At 53.5% G+C, this 24,269-nt stretch overlaps 1 protein-coding gene across 1 annotated transcript; it reads right to left on the bottom strand.

The window, feature by feature from the left end:
- Positions 1-709: 709 nt before the first annotated feature.
- Positions 710-24,219, bottom strand: PALD1 (phosphatase domain containing paladin 1). Its single transcript, XM_064716874.1, has 20 exons — positions 24,098-24,219; positions 17,246-17,445; positions 17,012-17,114; positions 16,595-16,774; positions 16,355-16,519; positions 16,112-16,272; positions 15,927-16,002; positions 15,181-15,329; positions 14,999-15,095; positions 14,787-14,891; positions 12,546-12,641; positions 11,857-11,991; positions 9,693-9,809; positions 9,003-9,182; positions 8,340-8,537; positions 7,940-8,080; positions 7,241-7,312; positions 6,999-7,139; positions 3,121-3,276; positions 710-1,013 (listed from the first exon to the last, which is right to left on the bottom strand). The coding sequence occupies exons 2-20, from the start codon at positions 17,431-17,433 to the stop codon at positions 864-866; spliced, it is 2,610 nt and encodes an 869-aa protein (XP_064572944.1). The 5' UTR covers positions 17,434-17,445; positions 24,098-24,219; the 3' UTR covers positions 710-863.
- Positions 24,220-24,269: the final 50 nt, after the last annotated feature.

The following is a 24,269-nucleotide window of genomic DNA, read 5'->3' as shown; positions in this document are numbered from 1 at the left end:
GAGGGACCCCTTGGGACCTAGGTCTGTCACAGCCAAGGCTGAAGAAAAAGCAGCACTTTGCTATTTTAAAACCTTGTTTTTCTTTCCAGCCTCCACCTTTGAATTTCTGCCACCTCCCAGCGCTGGCAGGGGATGAAAGTGGCGGCCGGGACAGACGGACGGACAGCGTGCTCCTGCTTTTGTGCTTCCCATCCTGCCCTCTCCTCCCTCCAGGAGCCTTCCCCTCACCCCACTGTGAGCCCAGCAGGGCACTGGGACCCCTCATTTATATCACCTCCTTTGGACTCTTCCTTAACGAACAAAGGAACCCTCCTGGCATTAATTTTGCTTTTCTGCCTTTGCTGAGCAGCTAAGCCCCCTCTGCACCACTCAACTTGCTGCAGGCACCCCAAAACTGGGTACCACAGCTGCCATTCCCCCAGCTAAAAAGAGTTGGGAAGAATCAACAAATGTGCCCAAGCCCTAAAAATACCCAGGTCTGAAGTGACTGGGATTTCTGTGAGTCCTAATTCTGGCTGCTGGCGTTTATGGCTCCATATATACATGGAGCCATAAAAATATAACCATATGTATATACATTTACGTGTATATAGACATGTACATTTGTGTGTTTATGCACATAAACACCTCTGTGTGTACAAATATAAAAATTTGTGTAAATGCCGCGCTGCCTCGGGGAGAAAGCGAGGAAGGTCTCGATTTTTAATTTACAACATTTTTATTGCATCCAAAAGAACCCCAGAAATCCTCTCATCCTACGGCAGCTTCGAGGCTCGCCCCTCCCTCCCCACACCCTCAGATTTGGGGAAAAAGAGTCTTTTTTTCCTTCCCCACCCCAGAGCAGGCAGCAGGGCCCCTTTGTGCTACACGAAGTCGCCGCGGAAGGGCCGGGCCATGGCGCCCTGTGCCTGCCAGCGGCCCCGCAGCGTGCACAGGGCTCTGCCCTCCAGGCTCTCCAGCTCCGGGAACCCCAGCTGGTTCAGCACCTCGTAGACCCCGGCCACTGCTGCCACCTGCAAACAGAGGGACAAGGGACATTGGATCCCCCTCCCACCCTGGGGATGCTTCTGCCACCTCTGGGGTGAAGATCCCCCCCATCCTGGTAGCACCCCCTTCACCTCCCCCAGCCCTTTTCCAGCCCCAGTCTATCCTATCTAAGCCTCTTCCTTGCTGCTGGGGTCAGCCATCACAGGGTTTGTTGGCTTTGGCACCCTCCTGCCAAAAAGCTACAATGGCGCCTTGTTTTTGCTGAAAACGCCGGGATTATGCAGCGGGAAGGGGCGCCCCGGGGGTCAAAGGCTCCTTGTATCCACAGGTTGGGTGTTTTTCCCTCCCCTCCAGTAGACAGGGGGAGTGGGGAGGGGGGGATGGAAACCCCACACACAGGAGATGTGGCGTTAAAAGGAGCAGCACCTTTTGGGGCTGCACTCAAAAGAGATGCAGCACACAAAGGAAAACGAGGCGCTAAAAGATGCTCCAGCAAAAGTGGTCACAGAGGGCAGGTGTAAATCCATGTGCTGGAAATGCAGCCCCAAAAGGTGCTGCTTTAAAAAATACAGCCCCAAAAGCTGCAGCATTAAAGGATGCAGCCCCAAAAAATTGCAGTAGTAAAGGATGTAGCCCCAAAAAGATGCAGCCCCAAAAAGAAAGTTCAGCATTGAAGGTGCTGCCCTAAAAAGTGCTGCATTAAAGGTACAGCCCCAAAAGGTGTGGCACTAAAAGATGCAGCCCTAAAAGGTGCTGCTTTAAAAAATTCAGCATTAAAGGTGCAGTCCCAAAAGATGCAGCACTAAAGGATGCAGCCCCAAAAGGTGCTGCTTTAAAAGGTGCAGCATTAAAGGTGCAACCCCAAAAGGTGCTGCTTTAAAAGGTGCAGCCCCAAAAGGTGCTACTTTAAAAGGTGCAGCATTAAAGGTGTAGCCCCAAAAGGTGCAGCACTAAGTGATGCAGCCCCAAAAAGCACCACATTAAAAACTGCTGCACTCAACCTCGGGCCTCCCGCATGCAGCCAGCAGCAAACATCCCAAATCCCCACCAAAGCTGCTCCAGCCCCAGCGGCGGCCGCCGGGCAATGCAAACACGGCATAGCCGGGATGCCAGGGTGGGGCGGCCCCGCTCCAGCTCCGCCCTTCCATCTCCCGGCAGATCAAAGATGCCAATAGGAATTAGCAGCGCCGGCCGGGAATGGGGGGAAAAAAACTCTCTGCACCGTAACAGAAGTAAGAGATGGAAATGATAAAATAAATTTTAAAATAACTGAAATTATAGGGTGCATCGATAGAAGTAACACAATAAAAGAACAAAAATTAAGAGTGAAAATAGTAAGATACAGTCGTGCAATAATAAAATTTAAATAAATACAAATAATTAAAATGCAAAAATATTAATAGGAAAAAATAGGAAGACTAGGAGTAATAATAATAATAATAATAATAATAATAGCAGCATTATTAAAATTGCCATGTCCCCAGCTTCCCCTTCTCCCCCCTGACTCTCCTTTCATGCAGAAGAACCCCCCAGCCACCAGCACACACACCCCACAGCACTTGTACCACCTCCAAAGTCCCTTTTCCAGGGAAATTTACAGCCCCTTCCCAACATTCCCATTCAAATCAATGTGTCCCAAATAAATCTGGCACCTACATCCCTCCCAAGAAGGCAATATGGGTAATTTGGGGTCTCTTACCCAGCCTGCCCCCATTCCATAAGGATCCTTTAGGGTCTCTCACTCGCCCCCATTCCATTTTTCCATCTGGTTCCCAATCCCCTTGGATATTCAATGCCACCATCCCATGTCCCATCCCCTGTGCCACCCGTCCTGCCCAGGCAGGTTTGGCTGGTGGGCCCCCAGCCCGAGATGCTGCAACCACAACAAAACCCCTGGGAAACTCAAAAGAGCAGGTTTAGGGTGGGAGAGCTCCCCCTCTATGTGGTGGGATGCCAGTGCCAGTGGGATCACCAGTGGGTTTCCGTGAGAGCCACCAAGCCAGGGAGAAAAGGGACACGGATGATGCCCCAACAAGCCCAGAAATCAGGTGCAAGCTAAGGACGGGTATCTTCTTCCCAGTAAACTCCTGTATTCCCACATAAACACAGGGTGGCAGCCTGGGAGAGCCTCACCTCACGCATCCAGAGGCTGAAGGACCTCTGCCAGGAGTCCTTCTTCTCCAGGTGCAGGTAGGTGTTGAAGAGGATGAGGAAGATGTAGCGCTCCAGGTACTGCAGGCTCCTCAGCTGCAGCGTCCGCGCCTCCCGCTCATCCTTGCTCGACTTGCCCTGGAGGGAACAAGAGCCTGCCTGAGGCACCTGTGGCACCCCCGGGGGGCTCCTGCACCCCACCCTCAGCCCCAGCCCTGGGAGAAGCCTGGGAAGGGCACAGGAAGAGGGAGGAACACTCTGGGGACAGAAATGAGTGCATCCGTCCAGCCCGCTCCTGCTGGGGCTTGGCGCTCCAGGTTCTCATTTCCCTGCGGTTCCAGTGGGTAACAACATTCCCAGAGCTCCAAAATAGGTGAGGGAGGGCTAAATGTGGGGGGCAGGAGCAGGAATAGACAGCCAAGGGAGAACTGTACCCCAAACCAGGAGGTAAAGCACTTCCCCAGGGAAAAACATCTCCATGCAAGGCATTCCCACCTGGATTCAGCCTCTACTTCCAGAGGAAGGGAAGAGAGAAGAGACAGAAGGGAGAGAATGGAGAGAAAGGAGAAAAGAGAGAAAAGAGAGAAAAGAGAGAAAAGAGAGAAAAGAGAGAAAAGAGAGAAAAGAGAGAAAAGAGAAGTTGATGGCCATCACATCTCCCAGTACTGTTTTACATATATAAATATAAAGAGTACTATTTTATATATATAAATATATAAGAGAAAAGAGAAAAGAGAAGTTGATGGCCATCACATCTCCCAGTACTCTTTTATATATACAAATGTAAATACTATTATATAATACAAATGTAAATACTATTATATATACATAAAAATTATAAATATATCTCTCCTATCTTATATGTTTTATATATATTATAGTGTTCATGCATTCATTATTTCTATTGATTGCTTTAGTAGATATTGTATGTAATTATACAGTAATTTTTATTAGTATTATTATTGCCATTATTTCAAGCTCTGCATGCTGCCCTTTCTAGGAATTATTAAATGCTAATAAATCAGAGCCCTGATCCCACAAGCCACCCCAAAAAGCAGCAATTCCTCACTCCACCTCTGCCCTTGGGAAAAGGTGTCTCCTTCATTTGTGTGTGCCAGTATTTGTAGAAAGCAAATCCTATAATCCTGTTATTTATCCTGGTACTGTATTACCCTATTTATTTTTCATTCTATTATCCTGTTATTTACCATGTTGTTGTATTATCCTATTTATTTTTTAACCTATTATTTATTGTTTTATTCTATTATGTTACTTATTTTTCTTCTGTTACTTATCATTTTATTCTAATATCCTACTTAATTTTCTTCCATTATCCAATTTTCTTCTGTTACCCTATTACTTCTCATTTTATTCTATTATCCTATTTAATTTTCTTCTATTGCTCTATTACTTCTCATTTTATTCTATTATCCTATTTATTTATCTTCTATTATCTTATTATTTAACATCTTATTATCCTACCTTTTATCCCATTATTTATATTTTCCTACATTTTCCTCCCAGTTTGGGGTGGGAAGAGGTCAGAACAAACCAAACCAAGCCCCTAAACCACCTTTGCCTTCCCTTCTGTTTGCCCTAACCCTGAAAAGCATCTCCCAGCAGGCTCCCAAAACCCCAACAATTCCCACCATTCTCTTCTCCAAGCTGCCCATCACTGATGAAAAAAAAAACCTAAAAAATAAATTAAAATTAAAGCATTTTTTCAGGGCCAAGCCAAATCAAATGGGATGGATGGAGCAGCCAAGGGGCTCTTCCCTGAGCACAGGGAGTGGATGAACTCTTCCTTATCTTGCCTTCCCACCAGGATGCAGCCTGGAAATGGGATACAGCCCAGGATTCCCCCTGTGCTAAGCCTGACAGCCAAGCAGGTGAAACTCCCCACATGGCCACAGGCCCATAGTAAAGAAAAGAAAGCCAAAAATAAATTACTTATCCTGAATGAAGATAAATTAATCAAAAATAAATGTGACTATAAATAATTTATAATCACACATCTGCAAATAGTTTGGTCTCCAGAGGTTTTCTCTCCCAGCTGCCCAAACAATGCAGAGGATCTCAGGAGGCAAATCCCCAGGAAGCTGCAGATGTTCCTGTGGTGATTGAACATTTTGGTTTTTCTTCCCTCCATCGATCATTGGTAGTCATTAACTGAAAACACGGATCAGTGGCAGCTGGAGCAGGAGCTGCAGTGAGGGATTCCCTGTGGGATGTGGCACAAACAAACCACCCCAGGAATAACACCAGGCCCTGGCCTCTGCCCTGTGATACAGCTGCACAGGTCTGAAACATCCCAAATCTAGTTAAAATAATCCTTCTTGCTTCTTCATCAGCTCCACAGAGTGAAACAGGGCTGTGGAGCACAGGCTCAGCTGGCCATGGATGAGTCCATTCCCAGGGGCAGCTCCTTTCCCAAAGCTGAACCTCCTTCCCAAACTCTGAGGAGCCTCTGGGGCTGGGAGTGGAGCGGGACAGAGCAGCCCTGCCCTCTGCAGGCTGAGCCTCGGGATGGGATATGGGATCATGGATGGGATGGGATAATGGGAAGGGATAATGGGATGGGATGCTGCAGTACAGGAACGTGGGATGCAGGCTGGACTCTGGGTGGGATGCAGGACAGCAAGGGACAGCACAGGATCAGAGGGTGACCATGACCATATGGGCCCTGGTGTCGCCATGATATTTTCTGAAAAATCCCTTCACCAGGATCTTCTCCTGGGAAGCTGAGAGGCCTCAGAAAAGAAAGTAAACGATAATTATCTGATTGCTTGGGAATGTAGTCCAGAAATCATTTACCAACAGGTGCATTTTTGGTTCCATGTGGATTGTTTTTAATTAATGACCAATTACCATCAGCTGTGTTGGACTCTGAGGAGTCAGTCATGAGCTTTCATTATCATTCTTTTGTAACCTTCTAAAGTATCCTTTCTCTTTCTTTAGTATAGTTTTGGTATATAATTTGTTTTAATATAATAGAATATCCTAAAATAATAAATCACCCTTCTGAGAACTTGGAATCAGATTCTCATCTCTCACCTCGTCCTGGGGACTCTCACAGCACCACACCCTGGCACCCCTCTGGTGACACTCCAGAGACCTGCAGCCTGAGGAATGACCCATGTTCCAGATTGCAAGGTAGGATGTATTCACTGCCATCTTTATGGCAGCTGTCTTTTGTCAAGTTTTCCTTATCTCTTCCACAATCACTCCTCTCTGGGGAGGGGACATTGCTGATAACAGACTATTGAATGTCACTGCATGGCTGATAAGAACTACAGCATCCCACTGGGAGATATGAGCCCAGAGGGAGGAGCCAAGCATTGCTACCTGGATATAATCTGGAGATTCTGGAACACCAGCACGCCTTCTGCACTGGATTGCCCAGAGGAACAGCAGCTGCCTCTTCCCCTGGATCTTCAGAGGAAGAGACTGCACCTTTCTAGAGGATCCCTGCTCCAGCAGAACCACACCTGACACTGCAGGAGGACTGCAGCCACAATTCCAATTGGACTGCTGCCAACACCCCACAGGTTGCCAGGCTGTGTTCTAACTCTGTCAGTCTTGTTTTGGTTTACTGCATTGTTGATTTTATCCTTTTATTTTCTTCCCTAATAAAGAACTGTTATTTCCTGCTCCCGTATCTTTGCCTGAGAGCCCCTTAATTTAAAATTTATAGCAATTCAGAGGGTGGGGAGGGTTTACATTCTCCATTTCAGGGGAGGCTCCTGCCTTCCCTAGCAGACTCCTGGCTTTCCAAACTAAGACACCCCAGCTTTGCAGGGCAGGTCCCTGAGCCCGGCTGCAGCCCCTGGAGCTGCCCAGTGCCCGGGCAGGGGGCTCACCTGGCGGAAGGTGCAGATGATGATCTCCCTCAGGTGGTAGTGCATGGGGGTCATGGTCTCGCTGACCGTGTCCAGTGCCATGTCCACCTCCTTCTTCATCCGGTGACCGTCGGGCAGGAGCTGGACCACCTTCATCACCACCTGGAGCACAGGCAGGAGCTTCACCACCCTGTCCCACTGCCCCCGCTCCAAACAAGCAGCTGTGGTTGAGGGAGCAGCAGAGGGAGAGCGCCAGGACTCACCTCGAACTCCCCCTTGGTGTACTTGGCGTCGGGGACACTCACGATTTCCTCCTCGCTCATCTCAGGGATGCCCTGGGGTGGCCAGAGGGAAATGGGTCATTATGGGCTGCACAAAAATGCAAAACCTGTGCCCAGCCCAGGAGGACTCCCAGCATCCCCCACCCTGCCTCTGCCAGGCACAGAACGTGAATATTTTACCCCAGCCCGAGAAGGGAGCACATGTCTGGATAGACACAGGACTGTTCCAGGCATTGGCTCAGGGTGCCCAGAGAAGCTGTGGCTGCCCCTGGATATCTGGAAGCGCCCATGGCCAGGCTGGACAGGGTTTGGAGCCACCTGGGATAGTGGAAGGTGTCCCTGCCCATGGCAAAGTGGTGGAAACAGGATGAGCTTTAAGGTTCCTTCCAACCCAAACCACTCCATGATTCCATGCTCTCTCCTGCCCTTAAACCCTTCATCCTGGGGGCGGAACTCTCAGGAAGAGGGTAAAGGCTCACCAGGGATCCACCCAGGCTTCTGGAGCTCACTGGGAGTCAGGCACAGCAAATGACAACACACAGACAGGTGTCCACCCCACATTCCACCCCAACCCTGCCCACACTCCTTCCAACCCCCTGGCTGTGTGTGACACAGCTGCCATGGGCTCTGCAGAGCTTCCCCAGGAGCCCCAGCAGGGGTTGTTGCAGCCCCTGGACTCACGTTGAAGTGCCACAGGGTGAGCACAGCAATGACCATGGCCGTGGTGGTCCTGCCCCGGCCACTGGAGCAGTTGAACACGAAGGCTGCCCGTGAGTCCTCGGCCAGGGCGCTCTTCATGGCCTCCAGCAGCCGGTCAAAGTCCTGCCAGGATGAAGCCAGTGGGTTTTCAGGCATGCAGGGCTTCTTCACCTTGGGGTCCCCTTTGTCCTACAGCCCCCAGGTTGAACTCCCTGTTTCCTCACTGCCAGACCCATCCTTGCCCACCTGAAGGCACCCAGCCTCTGTGTGCAGCACCTCCTGGGGATCTCCCCTGCCCTGGCAAGCACTGAGCACCCAGGGGACATTCCTGCCCAGCAGCAGGGCTGGGATGGAGGCAGCAGCACCCTCCCTCCCTGGGTACCTGCTCCTTGGGAGCACAGAAGTCGGGGATGGGGATGCGGCGGTAGGTGAGTCCCTGGCAGGAATTCTTCTGCTGGCTGAATATCTCCTGCGTGGTCAGGCAGCTCTTGAACATCTTCATCTGCTTCTCTGACTCCAGGTACACCTCCAGCCACTTCTGGCACTTCAGCAGGTCCCCCTTCAGGGTAGCCTCCAGTTTCTGCAGAAGACAGAGAAACCCTCATTGTAACACCCACCCCTCCTAATTTTTAATTAGGATTTTAATCAATGTTTTTAGATGCAGGTGAACACCCCAAATCCCACACCAGGTCCTGGCAGTTCTGCCCAGGTCCCTCTGGGTTTGATGGGAGCCCCAGGAGCATCATTTCTCACACCACTCCTCCATGCAGCTGCACTGCTGCAGGCAGCCAAGCTCCCCCACTGCCTGTCTCCCCTGGAAATCCAGCTGGGAACATCCGTTCCCCTTTCCCCAGATGCCTTTTACCCTTGCTCTCAAGGCATGCTATAAATTCTTCCAGGGTAGATCTCGCTCTGCTTTGCTCCCTTGTTCCCAAAGGAAAACAAACCCAGCAGCTCCAGAGGGCGAGGAACTGTGAAAGCCTGCAGAAATCACCCATGAGGGCTCCTGGGAACCTCCACAGCCCCCAGCACCCCCAGAGCTCACCTCCAGCTGCTGGGGCGAGGCAGCAGGCACGGGGATCAGCTCCTCCAGGAGCCCAGGCTCCCGCAGGGTGTAGATCTGCTCGTTCCCCTCCAGGACCGCCTCCTCCCGCAGGCTGACCCAGAGGATGCGTGAGTGCTTCCTCTTGGCATCCGTCAGGTACCGCAGCACGCTGCCCAGGCTCTGGGGGAACGGGGGAAAGGGTGATGGCAGGGCTCGGGGCCAACGTGGGGTCCCTGCCTGTCACATTCACATTCTCTGGAAAAATCCCTTCGCCCAGGATTTTTCTCCTGGGAAGCTGAGAAGCCTCAGAGAAAAAGGAAAACAATTCTCATCTCATTTACTTCTCCTGTGTTTTGCTGCTTTGGAATGTGTTTGGAGATTGTTTACCCACAGGTGTTGGTTGTTTCATTGGTTTCATGTGAATTGTTTTGACTCAATGGCCAATCAGTGCCAAGCTGTGTTGGGACTCTGGAGAGAGTCACGAGTTTTCATTATTATCTTTTTAGCATTCTGTAAGTATCCTTTCTGTATTCTTTAGTATAGTTTAGTATAGCTTTCTTTAATATAAGATAGTATTCATAAAATAATAAATTAGCCTTCTCAGAACATGGAGTCAGGTTCATCATTCCTTTCTGCCATGGGGAACCCCACAAATCCAACACCTGCCCAACATAGGATGGTGTCCCTCACCTTGGAGCTGGGCTGTGCCGTGCCATAGACGGGCATCTTGGGCACCCTGCGGAAGTTGGCCACGCTCATCTCCTTGGCAGTGCTCAGCACATCCGGGCAGAAGCGCTCATCCGCCACCTGGAACAGAGCAATGCCCAGGCAAGGGATGTCCCTTCCCACCCTCAGCTCTGCAGCACTCCACAACCCACAGACACTGCTCAGGACAAGCCCCCAGACCTTTCCAACAGCAGCATCCAGGGCCCAAAGCCCCATGGCTGCGTTTCCAAGGTGGGACAGGCTCTTCCTGTAGCACAAGGCACCAACAGCCCCGGCCTCCTCCACCCCACCATGGAGCTGCTACCCAGGCTCACGTCAAGGGACGCTCCAGACACATCCACCTGCACAGGGATCTCTGGCCACACATTTATCCTCATGTGGCTCAGGCTGGAAGGGACTTTAAAACCATCTAGTTCCATCCTTGCTGAGGGTGCCAGCAGGAGCTGCTGGAGCCAAGAGCCCACGACACCTGCCCTACAACAGGGAACCCTTTGTGAGACAGCAGGGGGAGCAGGTCGGGGACAAAGAGAACCCCATGTTCATGTGGAAACAAAAAGAGTTTATTCTCAAGCCTTTCTTTATAAAGGACATTTGAAAAAACAGGTCTGCATAGCTCATAGGTCTGATTTTTTTACTCTCCCCAAATCCTGGACCGGTGACATGCTGGCAGCTTAGGAAGGAAGGTAATTGGCTGAAGTTCCTGTCAGTCAGCCCAGGGGCTAGTTTATGGAGCTGGCTGAGTTGAATTCATTTGCCCATTAAAGCCAGCTTGTACCGTGATATAATGTGGCAACATCTCCTCTTTTTTTCCTTTATTAAATTTGCAACCTGCTGTCTGTCATCCATCTGTAAGGGTGTTGCAGTAAAGTGGAAAAATTGTAAGAAAAAGGTCTCAAAAATCAGGCATGCTCTGGCTAGTCTGTCATTTATTTTAAGTCAAGCTAGCCCTTTGCAAGTTCCCATGTGAAAGCAATCCTGGTGTGAGCAGTTCCTTAGCATAACAATCTATTCCTGGGTAAAAGACAACCAGCACCTGTACAAACTTTTTTTAAGCTGTTAGACAAAAAAATTAAAATTACCTCTCACAAACAACTTTTCCTGCATGTAGACATCAGTGGTTTGAGTGACCAATCAATGCAGGGTGACAACTTGTTAATAACCATTAAAATAATTGTCAAGAAAGCTCCTGACCAATTGGAGTCACACATAAGGTCTGTAAAACTGTATAAAAACTGTATGTGACTGAAGAAGGGGCTTTTTTCCCCATGAAGAACATGGAGTCTGCATTATTTATTCCCGTACAAGGGCCCTTTGCAAACTGGGTGACAGAAGGCAGCACAGGTTTAATCTGCATGAGACCACAGATCACTGGAGCTGCAGCACTCCCTCTAGGAGTTAGGCGACAACTTAGGCTAGCCCATCACAGGCTTAATGGGGTTTTAAAGGATTTCTCCCAGCCCTCCACACCTCTGTGAGGGCAAGCACCCCAGGAAGGTGCCACTCCCACCTGTGCAGTGCCCACTTGCCAGAACTCAGGACATCCCTCTGGCTGTCCTGGATGGCTCCAGCCCCTGCCAGGGGGCTCAGAGACCCTGACACAAAGCCCAGGGCACCTGGGACTTTGATTATGACCCATGGAGCAAATCACTACCTTTATATGAAGGATTACAAGTCAAGAGAGTTTAAGCAGAATAACAATTAGTTAGTCACAGGGTGAAAAATAGATTTTTGGGCTTTTGAGAATGGGGGCTCAGGGTCCCAAGATGGAAGAATTTGGGCATGCCCTGTCCTTATTCTTTCTTCTTCCTAGCCTCCATCTTCTGGGTGATGGTGGCACTGTTGGATTGGTTTAGAGACAGACTGTCTAACATAGGTGATAGGTATTGGGAAGTTATGGTAAATAATGTACATGTAGTTTTAGTATTAAAAGATAACACCAGTGTGCCTCAACCCAACCTGCCAGACCTGTGGTGGGTTGGAGAAAGAATGTTATACATAACAAAAAAATAAACAACCTTGAGAACAAGAACAGAAGAATCCTGACTCCTCCTTCAACTGCTGGGCTGGGAAAAGAGACTTGTACCTGTCTCGGGGTCGCTGTGACAGCAGAAGCCCCGGGAGGACTCACCAGCACGCGGGCGCCCTTGGTGAGGAGCTCGGCGGTCACGGTGAGCTCGGCGCGGTTCATGTCGGCCTGCAGCCGGTACAGCTCCGGGCGCCGGCACATCCACCTGCTGAAGCTGAGGGCAAAGCCCAGGGGGTACTGCCGGGGGGGAGGCACCATCAGCCTGGGTTCTGAGCCCCCTGCCCGCCACCCCACCCGGAGAACGCGCTGGGAAAACTCCAAGGGGGATGGAGCAGCTGGTTTGGGGGATCCTCGGGGTGCCCCCTAAGCTGTGTGTTCCCTGGGAGCAGCAGGCAGGGAAAGAGACCCCACAGGGCTTCTGAGGGTGCTGATTAGATGGGAGTTTACTGGGGTCCCACCCATGGGAGCAGCATGGTTCCAGAGGGAGAAGGGAGGGAAGGGGAGAGAGGGAGAGCCTGGAGAGAAAAACGCCAAGAGCATCTCGTCTCCCTTGAACAACTTAACAGGGAGATTCAAGTCTTGGGCCAGTGGGATTACAGATCCATGATACTTCTGGAGAGGACCACAAGCTTGGAATAAACCCTACATTTTCATTTTGGAGGGGTGAGACAGAGCATGCCATTTAAACAAAATGTAACACCATAGGGGGAAGCCCCCACCCTCCCCCCGAATGACAGAGACAAAAACAACAGAAGGCAGGGAAGGTTTTGGGTGGTTCTGGTGGTTTTTACCTGCTCATGAAGGTAGTAGTTGAAGGCAATCAAGTAGAAATAGCGTTCGAGGCTCTGCAGAGTCCTCTGGAGGAAATACTCTTTGGTGCTGCTCCCCTGGAAGTAAAGGACAGGGAGTCTGTGATGCTCAGAGCTGACCAGCCCTGCAGCCCCCAGCAGACCAGGAGGTTGGGAAAGAGCCCTACAGACATTTTGGATGAATTGTTTTTAATTTTTAAATGAAACGTTTCCAGTTTCCCATATTAAATGATGCTCAAAGGCATAAATTCACATTTCAGCTCAAAACAGAAGCTTTCCCTTAGCACAAGGACACACATGGAGCAGTTCCAACCGGTCCATGCTGTCACAGGGACACACTGTCCAGCTGGGACATTCAAACCCAAGGGGATGGGTCTGGAAAATGCAAGGTCCTGCCCCCATTCCAGCCACCTCCATGGCCTTTGGATGAAATGCTCAGGCAGTGGCATCCCTGGGCCAGCCACACACCCTGCAATATCCTTCAGTACCAAGTGTCTCCCTTTTTCTTGTCCAGAGCATCCTGATGCCTATGTTTCCAGAAAGTTCTCCTCCTCCTCCTCCTCTTTATCATCACCTCCACAACCCAGCATATTCTCCACCACAGCTATCCCCTCCCAGGGAGGAAACTCAAACCCTCGGGATTTTCCGTAATTCAGAAACCTCATGGTGGCGGGGGGGTGATTGTACCTCTGAGCACCCCATCCAACAAATGAACCTGGCACCTGGTAAGGGACACCCAGCATGGCATCCACAAGCATCCCCAGGAGCCTGTGGAACCCATTTCCAGGCCAGGATGGAAAACCCTCCAAGATGGGGCCGTGTCCGGGCTCAGCTCGGCGAGCGGGGTTTGCTCATCCCGGACACTCCGTGGCTGACTCATGAATATTTACTTGTTCTCCACAAGAGAAATCCGGCCTGCAGTCATTTATCAAGAGGAAAGGCAGTGGGATTTGCTCTGGAAACTCAAAACAAAGCCTGTGGGGATGGAGCCGTGCCAGGTTTGCCGGCAGCACCGACAGCAGAGTGGTGCTGCTGCTTCCCGAGCACTCGGATTCCTGCAAAAAAATCCACCCCAGTGCTCCCACCCAAGGCAAACCTCCCAACATTCCCCTTGAACACCCTGAGGGTGGAAAAGAGAATGATCCACTCATGTTTCAGCCATGGAAAGCCAGGTATTGTGGGAGTCTGGCTGCCCAGCATCCCACACCGGGATTCACCTGCACCTCCATCACCTGAGGGCTTAAATCTCCATTTCTGCCCCCCAAACCCAGGCAGAAACCCACAGACATCATTCCTCCATGCCCAGAAATGCCTTTTTTGCCCCCAGAACCAAACCAGCACCACTCCAACACAAAGAAGTCAGGCTGGTTTTCCAAGGACTGAGCATTGTCCGCTCTCCCCTCCTCATCCTCCATGTGCCCCCAGCACATTTTCCTGGCCCCTTGCCACTGTTTAAACCTGCTCTTGCTCCACAAAGACTTCAAATAAACACTCCTTGAGGCTTATTTACGGCAGTCCCCAGCCGTTTGTTGTCCAGGAGTCCAGGATGACACAGAGCAGCTTTCTCCAGCAGGGAAAAGCCAGGGAAAGGCTTCAAGGCAATGGGAAAATCTCCTGTCCCATGCACGTTCAACATTTAAATGGGAAAATTAATCTCCAAAGAAACTGAGATCAGGGCAGCACTTCCACCTGAGCATCCAACCTGCTTCCATCACCTGGTGAGGAGCCCCCTGGCTGGGCAGGGAAGACCCCAGCATGGAAAGCCACCCTGATGGCTCTTCAAAACAGCAGGAAAAAACATAAATCCACAACTAGAAAAGCCTGACCTTGGGTGACTACATTTGCAATGATCCCTCTCAGCTCCCAAGGACTTTTACCATCCAGGCTGATATCGATTTTCCAATTTTAGAGCTGATGAAATCAGGGCACAGGATATTATTTGCCCCCAAGGTCATCTACCAGAAGCAGTAGCAAAGCCCAAACCAGTCTGTTTCCCCCCAGTTTCCCAGCCTGCTCCATTTTATGGCTTTTAGAACAACTGAGGGGGAAAAAAAAAAAAGAAAGAGACACTCCACAACCTTCCAGGTTTCATATCCCTGGGAAATCTCCAGCTCACAGGAAGCTTTGGGTTGCCAGAATTTACATTCTTCTCATCCCGGCGCAAAAACAGCTCAATAAATTTCCCGGTGCCGATGGCTCCCATCCGAGCACTCCTCTGATTACCTGGATCTGATAGTCCTCCCCAATGCCTTCCAGCTTCTTCTTGTTCTCGTAGATGGCTTCCTTCATGTCGTGCATCTCTGAGCAGGAGGCGATGGCGCCGTCCACCTCGGAAGGAGCAAGAGGGAAATTGCTCCGTAAGCCTCGGATCTGGGGGGAAACTCCATTCCTCCCTCCCAGCCACCCTGCTGGAGGGTTCACCATCACCCCCTTACCTCCTCCACTATCTGCTGGCCTTTGGGGACCATCTCCATGAAGGCCTGGATGACCCGGAGCCTGTCCCTGGGAGATGTCTTGGGCAAGGGGGGGAAGCTGCGGTGGGAGAAGGAGGAAATCAAACCAGCCCCAGGGGGAATGGGCATGGCCCCAGTCCCACCCTGGGGGCTGCTCTGCTTACTCAGGCTTCTGGGCAGCGCCTCGGTGGTGGTGGAGGACCAGGGTGCCCATGGCCATGGCCAGGTTGGTCCTGCCCACGCCGGTCTGGCAGCCAAAGAGCAGCGCGGGCGGGGGCCGGCCGGGGTCCCGCAGCAGCAGGCTGGGGCTCTCCTGGGAGGGACAGACACAGGGAGGGATGGAGACCCCAGCAGCCTCCAGGAGAGCCAGGTCTGCCCCATCAGCGGCTGGGATGGAGGCCATGCCCAGGCATGGAGGGGTGGGTAGCCTCTCCCTTTTCCTCAGGGGATGGGGTGGATGGAGAACAGGACAATGGGTGGCCCACCCACTGCATTGCCCTGCCCAGTGCACTCTCCATCCACCTCACTAGAGATGTTCCCACCACTCATCCCCAGCCCACTGACATTTCATTTTCCAGAATGTTAAAGGAAAAAAAAAGCAGCTCTGACGTGGAAAACCTTTGCAGCAAAGGCAAATCATTCCTGCCAAAGCCATTTAGGGAAAAGCTGCCTGGAGTGGCCAGGGATGGTCATTTCTAGCCAGGGGTAGGGATGAACTGCTGGACAACATTGACATCTCCAGCAGCATCCTACAGCAAAGGGAGTGGGATCTGCAGGCACAGACATCCACCAACAGGCAAAGTTAAGGAAAACCAGAAGATGCTCTCAGGCAGTCATGGTCTCCACACAGCACAGGAGCAAACCCCACCCCAAGGAGGCCCCAAGGACCAGCTGCTTTCCCTGTGCTCACCCTGAGGCAGCGGATGAAAGCATCAAACTGCTCCTCCAGAGGGGCTCCCTCGGCGGGCAGGGGCAGCCGGTGGTACCTGCGGGACAGCCCTGTGAGGACGGCACCACGGAGGGGCTCCATCCCCACCACCATGGGGGACACACGGCCTGAGGGCTGCCAGGAGGAGGAGGAGGAGGAGGAAGGACCTGTAGGAGGGCTGGAGGAAGACAGGCCTGCGATAGACCTCGTCGGTGACCTGGATGTCCTCGTCGCAGTGCACGCGCACGGCGTGGGGCTCGTCGCGCAGCCGCTCGATGTCGTTGTACACGTAGTACACGCTCTCGCTCAGCTGCGCGAAGTCACGAATCTGCAGGAGACGGGAAAAGCCCCGTCACAAACTCTCCTCTGGCTCTGACCCCTGGGATGTGCCCCATTCCCTCCCAGCTCACCTCCTTGCGGATGGCCAGCTCAAGGCTCTCGGCCCGCACGCCGCGCTGCAGGCGCTGCAGGTTCTCGTGCAGGTTCTCCTTGCCCCGGGGCGTGTAGGACACAAAGTCCCCCTCCAGCCGCAGGAACACCACGGGCTCCTCGCGGACACAGAAGAAGACACATTCCTGCAAAGAGCGGGGGAGAAGCTCTAAAAGCTCTCCTGGCTTTTTCCCCACCCCAGCTCCCACTCTCCCACCAACCTTGTGGCCTTCTCTCTGCAGCTTCTGCAGCACGAGCTTGAAGCCATTGAGGCTGGGCTGCCCCATCCCGAACACGGCGTAACCTCCCTTGGCCTGACGGAAGTTGGGAGCGCCGCAGCTGCCAGTAGTGTTCAAAACATCCAATTTTCCATACACATCCCTGACCATGAAGTATTTCCCCTGCAAAACAACAGAAGAGAGAAGGTGGATTTGAGCAAGGTGGGACTTCAACACAGCTCAGTGCAAAAGTGGATTTGAGAAAGTGGGACATCAGTGGATTTGGACTTCAACATAGCTGAGTGTAAAAGTGGCTTTTTCTACATGATCTTTAAAATGAGCCCCCATAAAAACTCCCGAGGTCCCCAAAGGCCAGGCTGAAATGAGCTGGGTGATGAAATCGGTGGCAGAGATGCTCACCTGCACCAGGTAGTGCTCCAGCGTGGCCTCAGAAATGCGTCCCACCGTGTAGTTGGCCTTGAGCAGGTCATCGTGGATCTGGAACTCCTCCCTGCAGTTGTACCTGCAAGAGCCACACGCACACAGATGGGTAAAGGGAAAAAAACAATGGCATAGGTCAAAATCAAAACAAGCCCCAATATTTAGAGAAGAAGGTGGAGAAACCCAGGATTCTGAAGGCTGCCGAGGACTTACGTGATGACCACGGGCGCCACTTTGTTGGTGATGATGGACTTGGCCTTGCTGTTGTGGAGCCCCAGGGTCTGGAAGGAGTGGATGCTGAGGGAGTGCTGGTCCTCCATGCTGCCGTCTCCCGGCGCCCGGCTCTCCAGGGGCGATGCCGAGACCGCCTGCTGCGCCGCGCTGGCCGTCGTACCCATCATCCGTGGGCAGCTCTGCCAGGGCGGGGATGGAAGGGGGAAAGGCAAAACGGAAAACAAGGAGGTGGGGGAAGAAAGAAAAGGGAGGAGGAATTTATTCTTCAGCCGGTGCTGATTTAGGATGGGAAAATCCCAGGCAGGCACAGGGCAACCCGCTGCTGACAGGCGGCCAGGGAGGGAAGCTCAGCCAGCCCTTTCCTCCCGCTCCCACAAAAGGCTTTATTCCTGCCTGCCATGCAGCTTGCTCCATCGGGGAGGTGAAAGTAGGGCTGAGGAGGGAGGGGGGGAATGAAGGGCAAAATGCTGGATCGGATCCCTAAAATCTGCTGAGTCAGCACATGGCACTGCACAGAGCCTCGTCCCCTGCTTTCCCAGCACCCACAAACCACTCCCGAGTCCCTCCCCGCGTGGAAAACTCTGGAACAGAGAGCACATGTTACTGGGGGTTTGGTGTGTGCCAGCCTGGAAGCAGCCGGTTATCCCCATCCCAGGGGAGCACCCAGGGCAGCAGGGACCCCAAAAGCAGCCCCTGCTCCATCCCCAGGGAGCTCATCCCTGCACAGGGATGGAAGGGAAAGGGCCAGGCCTGGCGGCGGCCAGGAGCATCCCGCCACACTCCAGCGGGCTGGGACAATGAGCCGACTGTCTGCGCCAGCCAGGGCCGGATCCCGGCTTCCCAACAAAGCCAGGGAAGGCAAAGGGCTAGCCTGGAAAAGACAAGGACTCTGCCCACTCCTAACGAGACAGTTCCCAGTGAAACCTCCTTTGTGCTGCGTGGGAATAACCCTGGCAGCACCCGAGAGGGGACGGTACCTGCTCCGAAGCGATGCTCAGCGCTGGAATACCAGGAATGGCTTTAACCCCGGGAATGGCTTGAACCCACCCCTACAAACCCTTCTGCAGCTGCTCCTCCTGCCTCACAGGCAGCGCAGGATCAACCCCTCACTGCAATCCCTGCGAATGTGATGCCCCCAGCAGCTGCAAATGCTTCAAGCGGGGGGAAAAGCCTGCGGAAAATGTGCTATTTCTAGCCCCTGTGCCCAGGCACACATTTTCCCCTCCTCCCCATCTTCCTTCCCTGCTCCACGGAAAACTTGTTGCTCTACTGTGAATTTTCTGCACCATTAGGCAGCCTGGTTTCTTTTACACACAAGAGCAGAGGGGGGGGGAAACAAAAACAGCTGTTTCAGGCCAGTGCCATTTCTCCAAAGTTGTCTTGAGTGTTTCTTTCATGGAAACACTGTGAGGGCAAAAATAAAGAAAAAAAAACAAACAGGGAGGTTTTGAGTGTTTCAGAGCAACTGCTCGAGGCTTTGGAGAGCTCAGGCAGCAAGCAGGAATGGGGAATCCAGCCAGGATGCTTTTTTTCCCTAATATTGCTCAGAATGGGTGCACTTTTCAACAGTGAGCTGGATCGATCCCTCCAGCCATGCCCATGCTGCAGGATGGAGATTGCACCCCCCAGTTCCAAGGCAGGCAGCTCCTGTATGCCTTTTGTCCTTCTCCCCTCCCCACAGACACCCACTTTCACCCTAAAACCCCCAGGGATATTTTCTTTTCCCGACAAACCACACCAAGAAATAACAGGCATAAAAGATGCCGGGCAGATTTGGAAATTGCCTTTCAAACCACAAAATGAACAGAGAGAGGAAATCACATCTCAGCTTCTTCCCCTACTCCCTGCTTAGGCTGGGCACGCAAAACCAAGCAAGAAAAGTACCAAAATTACCCAAAATGGGTGCTGAGGGAAGCCAAGGGAACTGCTCTAAAAAGCCACGGGAAGAGGGAAGTTCTGTGGTGTTATCCAAATGGGAGCAGCTATGTACTGGTATTGCTGCATCTGATGGGAGCAGGATGATTTACATCCCCCAGTGCCCACTCTGCAAGCTGGGACACAAACTGGGATGGGTAGGGAAGCAAAACCCTACCCCAGGAAAACAGATAAAATGATTTTGACTGAAAACTTTACCAAATATTGCTGGTGGCTGCAATGGGAAGAGATGCAATGAAGCCACTATCACAGGCCAGCCAAGGGAAGTAGGAGCCCAGGGCCCAGCCTGGCAGGGACCAGCCCACCAAAGGGCTCTGGATTAGCCCAAATATCATTGTTTTCCATATCACTGTTTTCCCCATCGCTGGTCACTGTTAGCAAGCACCATGAGATGTTCCTGCACTGGAACAGGACACCCAGAGATGTTAATGCCTCTCACAGTGCTCAGGGCTGGATGGAGCTTGGAGCAACCTGGTCTAGTGGAAGGTGTCTCTGCTCATGGCAGAGGGGTGGAACATGATCTGTAAGGTCCTTCCCACCCCAAACCATTGTGGGATTCTGTGATTCCAGGTTAGGAGGCTGGGAAGCCAGCCACGTGGATATTACAATGTCGTTAGCCGTCAGCTGGCATGGGTTGGTTTTGAGCATCCCTTCCCTTTCACCACACTGCATTTGGGGGTTTCCTTCCTAGGAGAGAGAGGACACAGAGACAACACCCCCCTGCACAGCATCCTGGCCTCCTGTCTGCCCTTCTTTTTTGGGGACAAACCCTAGAAATATTCCCCGAGCTGGCAGCTCATCCCTTCACAGACCCCAAAGCCAAGCCTAAGACCAGTCATGGCCAAGGCTCCAGAACAAAGAGCCCATTTTCTCCCCAGCTGCCAAAAGAGCCAACACCCTGCACAAGGGCATCCCACCAAACAAACCAGCAGTGTTCCTCTCCAGGTGTTTTCCCTAAATTCAAAGCACTGCCGATTAATTATTCTTGCTGCCTAACGAGAAACCAGAGCCCCGGGTGGGCAGGGCAGAAGTGCTTCCCTTCCCCTCTAGACCCTGTTTCAAACCACCCAGCTCTGCCAGGCCTGGACAGGGAATACCAGAGGAGGCACCAGGAGCATCCCAAGAATTCCACTCGAGCATGCCAAGGCATCCTGCGCGTGCAATGCCGCAGCCTCTCCCACAGAAGCCACGATGCTGTAACAGCGCTCTGCCCTCCATCTTCCCACCTCTCCCACCCTCCACCCGGCCCAGGGGTTACTCCCACACCCAGGGACCTGGAGAGGACTCAAAGCTGGAGCAAACAATGGACTAAATATAGTGGGAGGTGGTCAGGCTGCAGCTGCAGGATGCATCTGCCCCAGCCACCGCGCCGAGGAGGAAGCGTGCACTTGCCTGGCCGCCTCATTGTCAGCAGGAAATAAATCAAATAAATCTCCTCCCGTGCATCCTCGGGATATTTTATAGCTTTTAAAGCTCCTCTAAATGAAAAGCAAAGCCCTTTGGGAAGAAGCAGCATCCTCCTAATGCATCCATCTTTCCTCAGCATGGGGCAGCCCCTGTGGCTTTTCAGTGTGGAGCCAGCATGGATGCATCTCCGAGGGACCCAGGGGCACCCCTGGAGCACTGCTGAGCCAAGCAGGGAGGCAGGAAACACCTCAGGCCAGCAGGAAGCTCTGGTGCAGCCAGAGGGGCATCACTGGAGCCTGGAGGAAGCGGAGCTGGAGCTGAGCCCCCCGCCCCGGCGTGCTCTTTAACCCCCTTCTTCAAAAAAACCAGCAGAAATGAAATCCCACACAAACAGCTTCTGTGGGACAGCCTGGAGATGTCCCAGAGCCAAGGCTGCATGGGAACCAGGCTCCTGTTGTTCCAGGTGATGCCGGAAGGAAGCGGCTTGGCTTCTCAAAAGCACATAATTAAACAAAAAATAAAGGTGAGAAATAACACATTAAGCTGCGGATGATTTGGGATATGTTGTCCTGTGAGGGTAAAATAAGGCAAAGAACAAAAATGCCTCAAATCAACCTAAAAGCGCTTTGCCACAGGCAGGAAAAGGCCCTGGAAAGGCAACTTTGCAGCAGACAGCTCTGCTTTTACAAGCCTTGACTGATTTATTACATCTTTAAAGGAGCAAAAGTGACTGCCCTCCGTCCTCAGGAGCTCCTCGGAGAGCTGGTGGTGATGGCCAAAAGTACAACGAAATAAGCAGCATTTCCTGGAAAGTCCAGAGGTGTTTCCCAGTCAGGCCAGGATCGGTGCTGCCAATCCCCCCACCAGCATCTGCCGAGCACCACAGGACAGCATCAGTGAGATGTCTGCCCCCAAATCCGAGCAGGAGCATCCAGAACAACGAGGATCAGGCATTTCACACCCCCTCCCCAACATGCTCCTGGTTTTTGGCAGAAAACCGAGTGCCACATCCCCATCCTCCATGTGACCAACTTGCCTTTAGTTACTCGACTTAGAGCCCCCATCCTGAAGCCAGGAAAAGCTGTTTGAGACAAGGAATGGAGGAGAAAAAAGTCACCCCAAAAGTGGGGATGCCAGTCTGCTCCCCACCATGAGGAGGATGCTAGTATCCATTGGGAATGGTATCCAGGGCTGCAGCCCCTCTTCACAAACCTGGTTTGCATTATTAATCAGTTTAATTAAACAGCCTTGCCTCGCTAAGCACAGCCTGGGAGGAATTACATTCCTGGAAGTGTTGGATAGGGCTCGGAGCAGCCTGGTCTGGTGGAAGGTGTCCCTGCCCATGGGAGGGGTGGGATGGGATGCCCTTTAAGGTCCTTTCCAAACCACTGAGTGGCTCCAGGGTTTTGCAGAGAGCCCACGTTTTAAGGCCTGCTGGCAGGTTCCATCTGTCCCTGGGCTGCTGCTGTTTGGGCAGGCAGGAGATGCTGGGGCTGCCTGCTGTTGGGGTGAGGGGTTTCACCAAGGAGCAGCCATGGAAAGAGGAACAAAGCCCTGACTGGGAAGCACCAGCGCTGCCAGCAGTGCCCTCAGCTCACTGCCAGTGCTCTCAAGGTCTGCCTGAAGGGTTTCCTTTCAGCAGCACAAAGCAAAAAACAAAACAAAAAGCCGTAAAACATGAGGATAAAGGCTGGGGGGCATCTCCAAAGAGACTAGCGACCTGCGGGCAAAGCTTTTGTCCAACACCAAACATTCCCCAGCCTGCCAGGAAGCTCCACAGCCCCACACCCAAACCAGACCTGCCAAGCTCTTCCCTGACAGAGGTTCTGTGGTGTGACCCCGCTCTGGGGGAGCAGGGTGTCCCCAAGGGTGGGGATCTCAGCCTGTGTCCCCAGCACAGCCCCGGGATGGGCAGCGCCAGGCGGAGCCGGCCTTTGGGAAGGCCAGGGCTGTGATTTTGTGCTATTCATAGCAAACCATGGCTCCCCTCCCAACGCGGGGAAGGCAGCCGGAGCAAAGGGACGGCTCCGTTTACACGGGGCCGCTTTTCCACGCCGACCACACCTTTGCCAGGACAAGCAGCACCTTATGCACACCAGCAGCGTGGCTTGGGTTTGGGACTCGGAGCTCGCAGATCTCCTCTCTCTCCCGCCCCGCTCTCTTAATAAATAAAGCAAAAATCAAGCAAATCCCAGGGGGGTTTCGCTCACAGCAGAGACCTGCCCGTTATTTTTAGGCTCCGTGCACAGACATAATCACTTCCTGCCTTCCAGGAAGGAAATGTCCCACCGCCGCTGCCTGCCTGCCTCCTCCTCAGGCAGTGCCTGCCTCCTCCTCAGCCAGCCCAGCCACCCCAAAACCCGCTGGTTTCTCCCGCCCAGGGCAGGAAAACAAGCTCGGGGTGTGAGGGGTGCCACGGCCGGGGGAAGGCGAGGGGGTGCTGGCTCCCCCAGCACCGAGAGGATGCGCCGGGCAAAGGGCAGGGAAGCAGGTCCGGAAAAGTCGGGCAGCCATCGGAAAGGCAGCCTGGATGGGGTTTCTGGAAGTTTTGAGCGCCGAGGAGCTGGGCGGGAGCTCGGCGGGTGCCGGCAGCCTTGCTCCCGGGACATTCCCGCCGGTGACTCGGTGCCACAGGGGCTGGAGCCCACCGGGCTCGGCGCCATCCATCCATCCCCACGTGCCAGCGGGAACGGAGCCCATCCCAGCCTTTGGCTGCCCGGCCAAACCTCGGCTACATCTGCTCCTCTTCCTCCTCCATCTTCATCCCCCGGCACCTCCCCGCTCCCAGAGCCTGCTCCCCGGGCGGCTTTGGGGGTGCGAGGGAGGCACAGCCAAGAGATGCAAATCCCAAAACTCGCTCTGAGCCGCGGAAGGCACAGCCGGCACCGGCCCACAGCCGTGCTGGGCTCCCAGCCGTGCTGGGCTGGCTTCCAGGCCAAAAGAGGCAGAGAAAAAGCCCCTTTTAAACAGCAAACGCAACCCAAAGGCAGGAGAGGTGGGAGGATGCCATCGGCGGGGCGCACGCTGGGCCTCAGCCCCAGCGATCCATCTCTTTTCCAGAGGTTTGGAGCCCACCCTCGGCTCCAGATAAACCCTCCTTGCCACGGCTGGGGCACCTCATGGCCACGCCGTGGGCTCTGTGCTCCAGGGGCAAACAAACCTTCCCCCATTGTCCCGCCCGCCTTGCCTTGGGGGCGCCCCCCGCCCCCGGGTGCCCATCACAAACCCCCGGAGGGTGGGGGGACTCTCGAGGGCCTCCATCCATCCCTTCCCACCGCACCGGGCCGGGAAACGAGCCCCAGCACCCCAAGGAAGGGATAAGAGGGGCAGCCGGTCCCGGGGAGGCTGCCCGGGGCCGGGATGGGGTGCGGAGCGGGGCAGGATGCCCGGAGCCGGGGCTGGAGCGGGGGAACACCCAGTCCCGGGGCTCGGGAGAAGAATTCCCGGTTTGGGCTCGGGGGATGCGCGGTCCGGGCGGGGGTTCGGTACCTGGGGGCTCCGGGCTCAGCTGCCGCGCCGGGCCGGCCGCGCCGTCGGGCGCCCCATGGGGGCGGCGGGAGCGGTGGCGGGAGCGCAGCCCCGCGGCCGCGCCGACCGCCGGCGCCTCGGCGGGGAGGGAGCGGGGCGGGCACCGGGACGGGGCCGAGGGGCGGCCGGGACC

Source organism: Zonotrichia leucophrys, chromosome 6, assembly GCF_028769735.1.
Source record: "Zonotrichia leucophrys gambelii isolate GWCS_2022_RI chromosome 6, RI_Zleu_2.0, whole genome shotgun sequence".
NCBI lineage: Eukaryota > Metazoa > Chordata > Aves > Passeriformes > Passerellidae > Zonotrichia > Zonotrichia leucophrys.
This window is presented reverse-complemented; position numbering and strand designations above follow the sequence as displayed.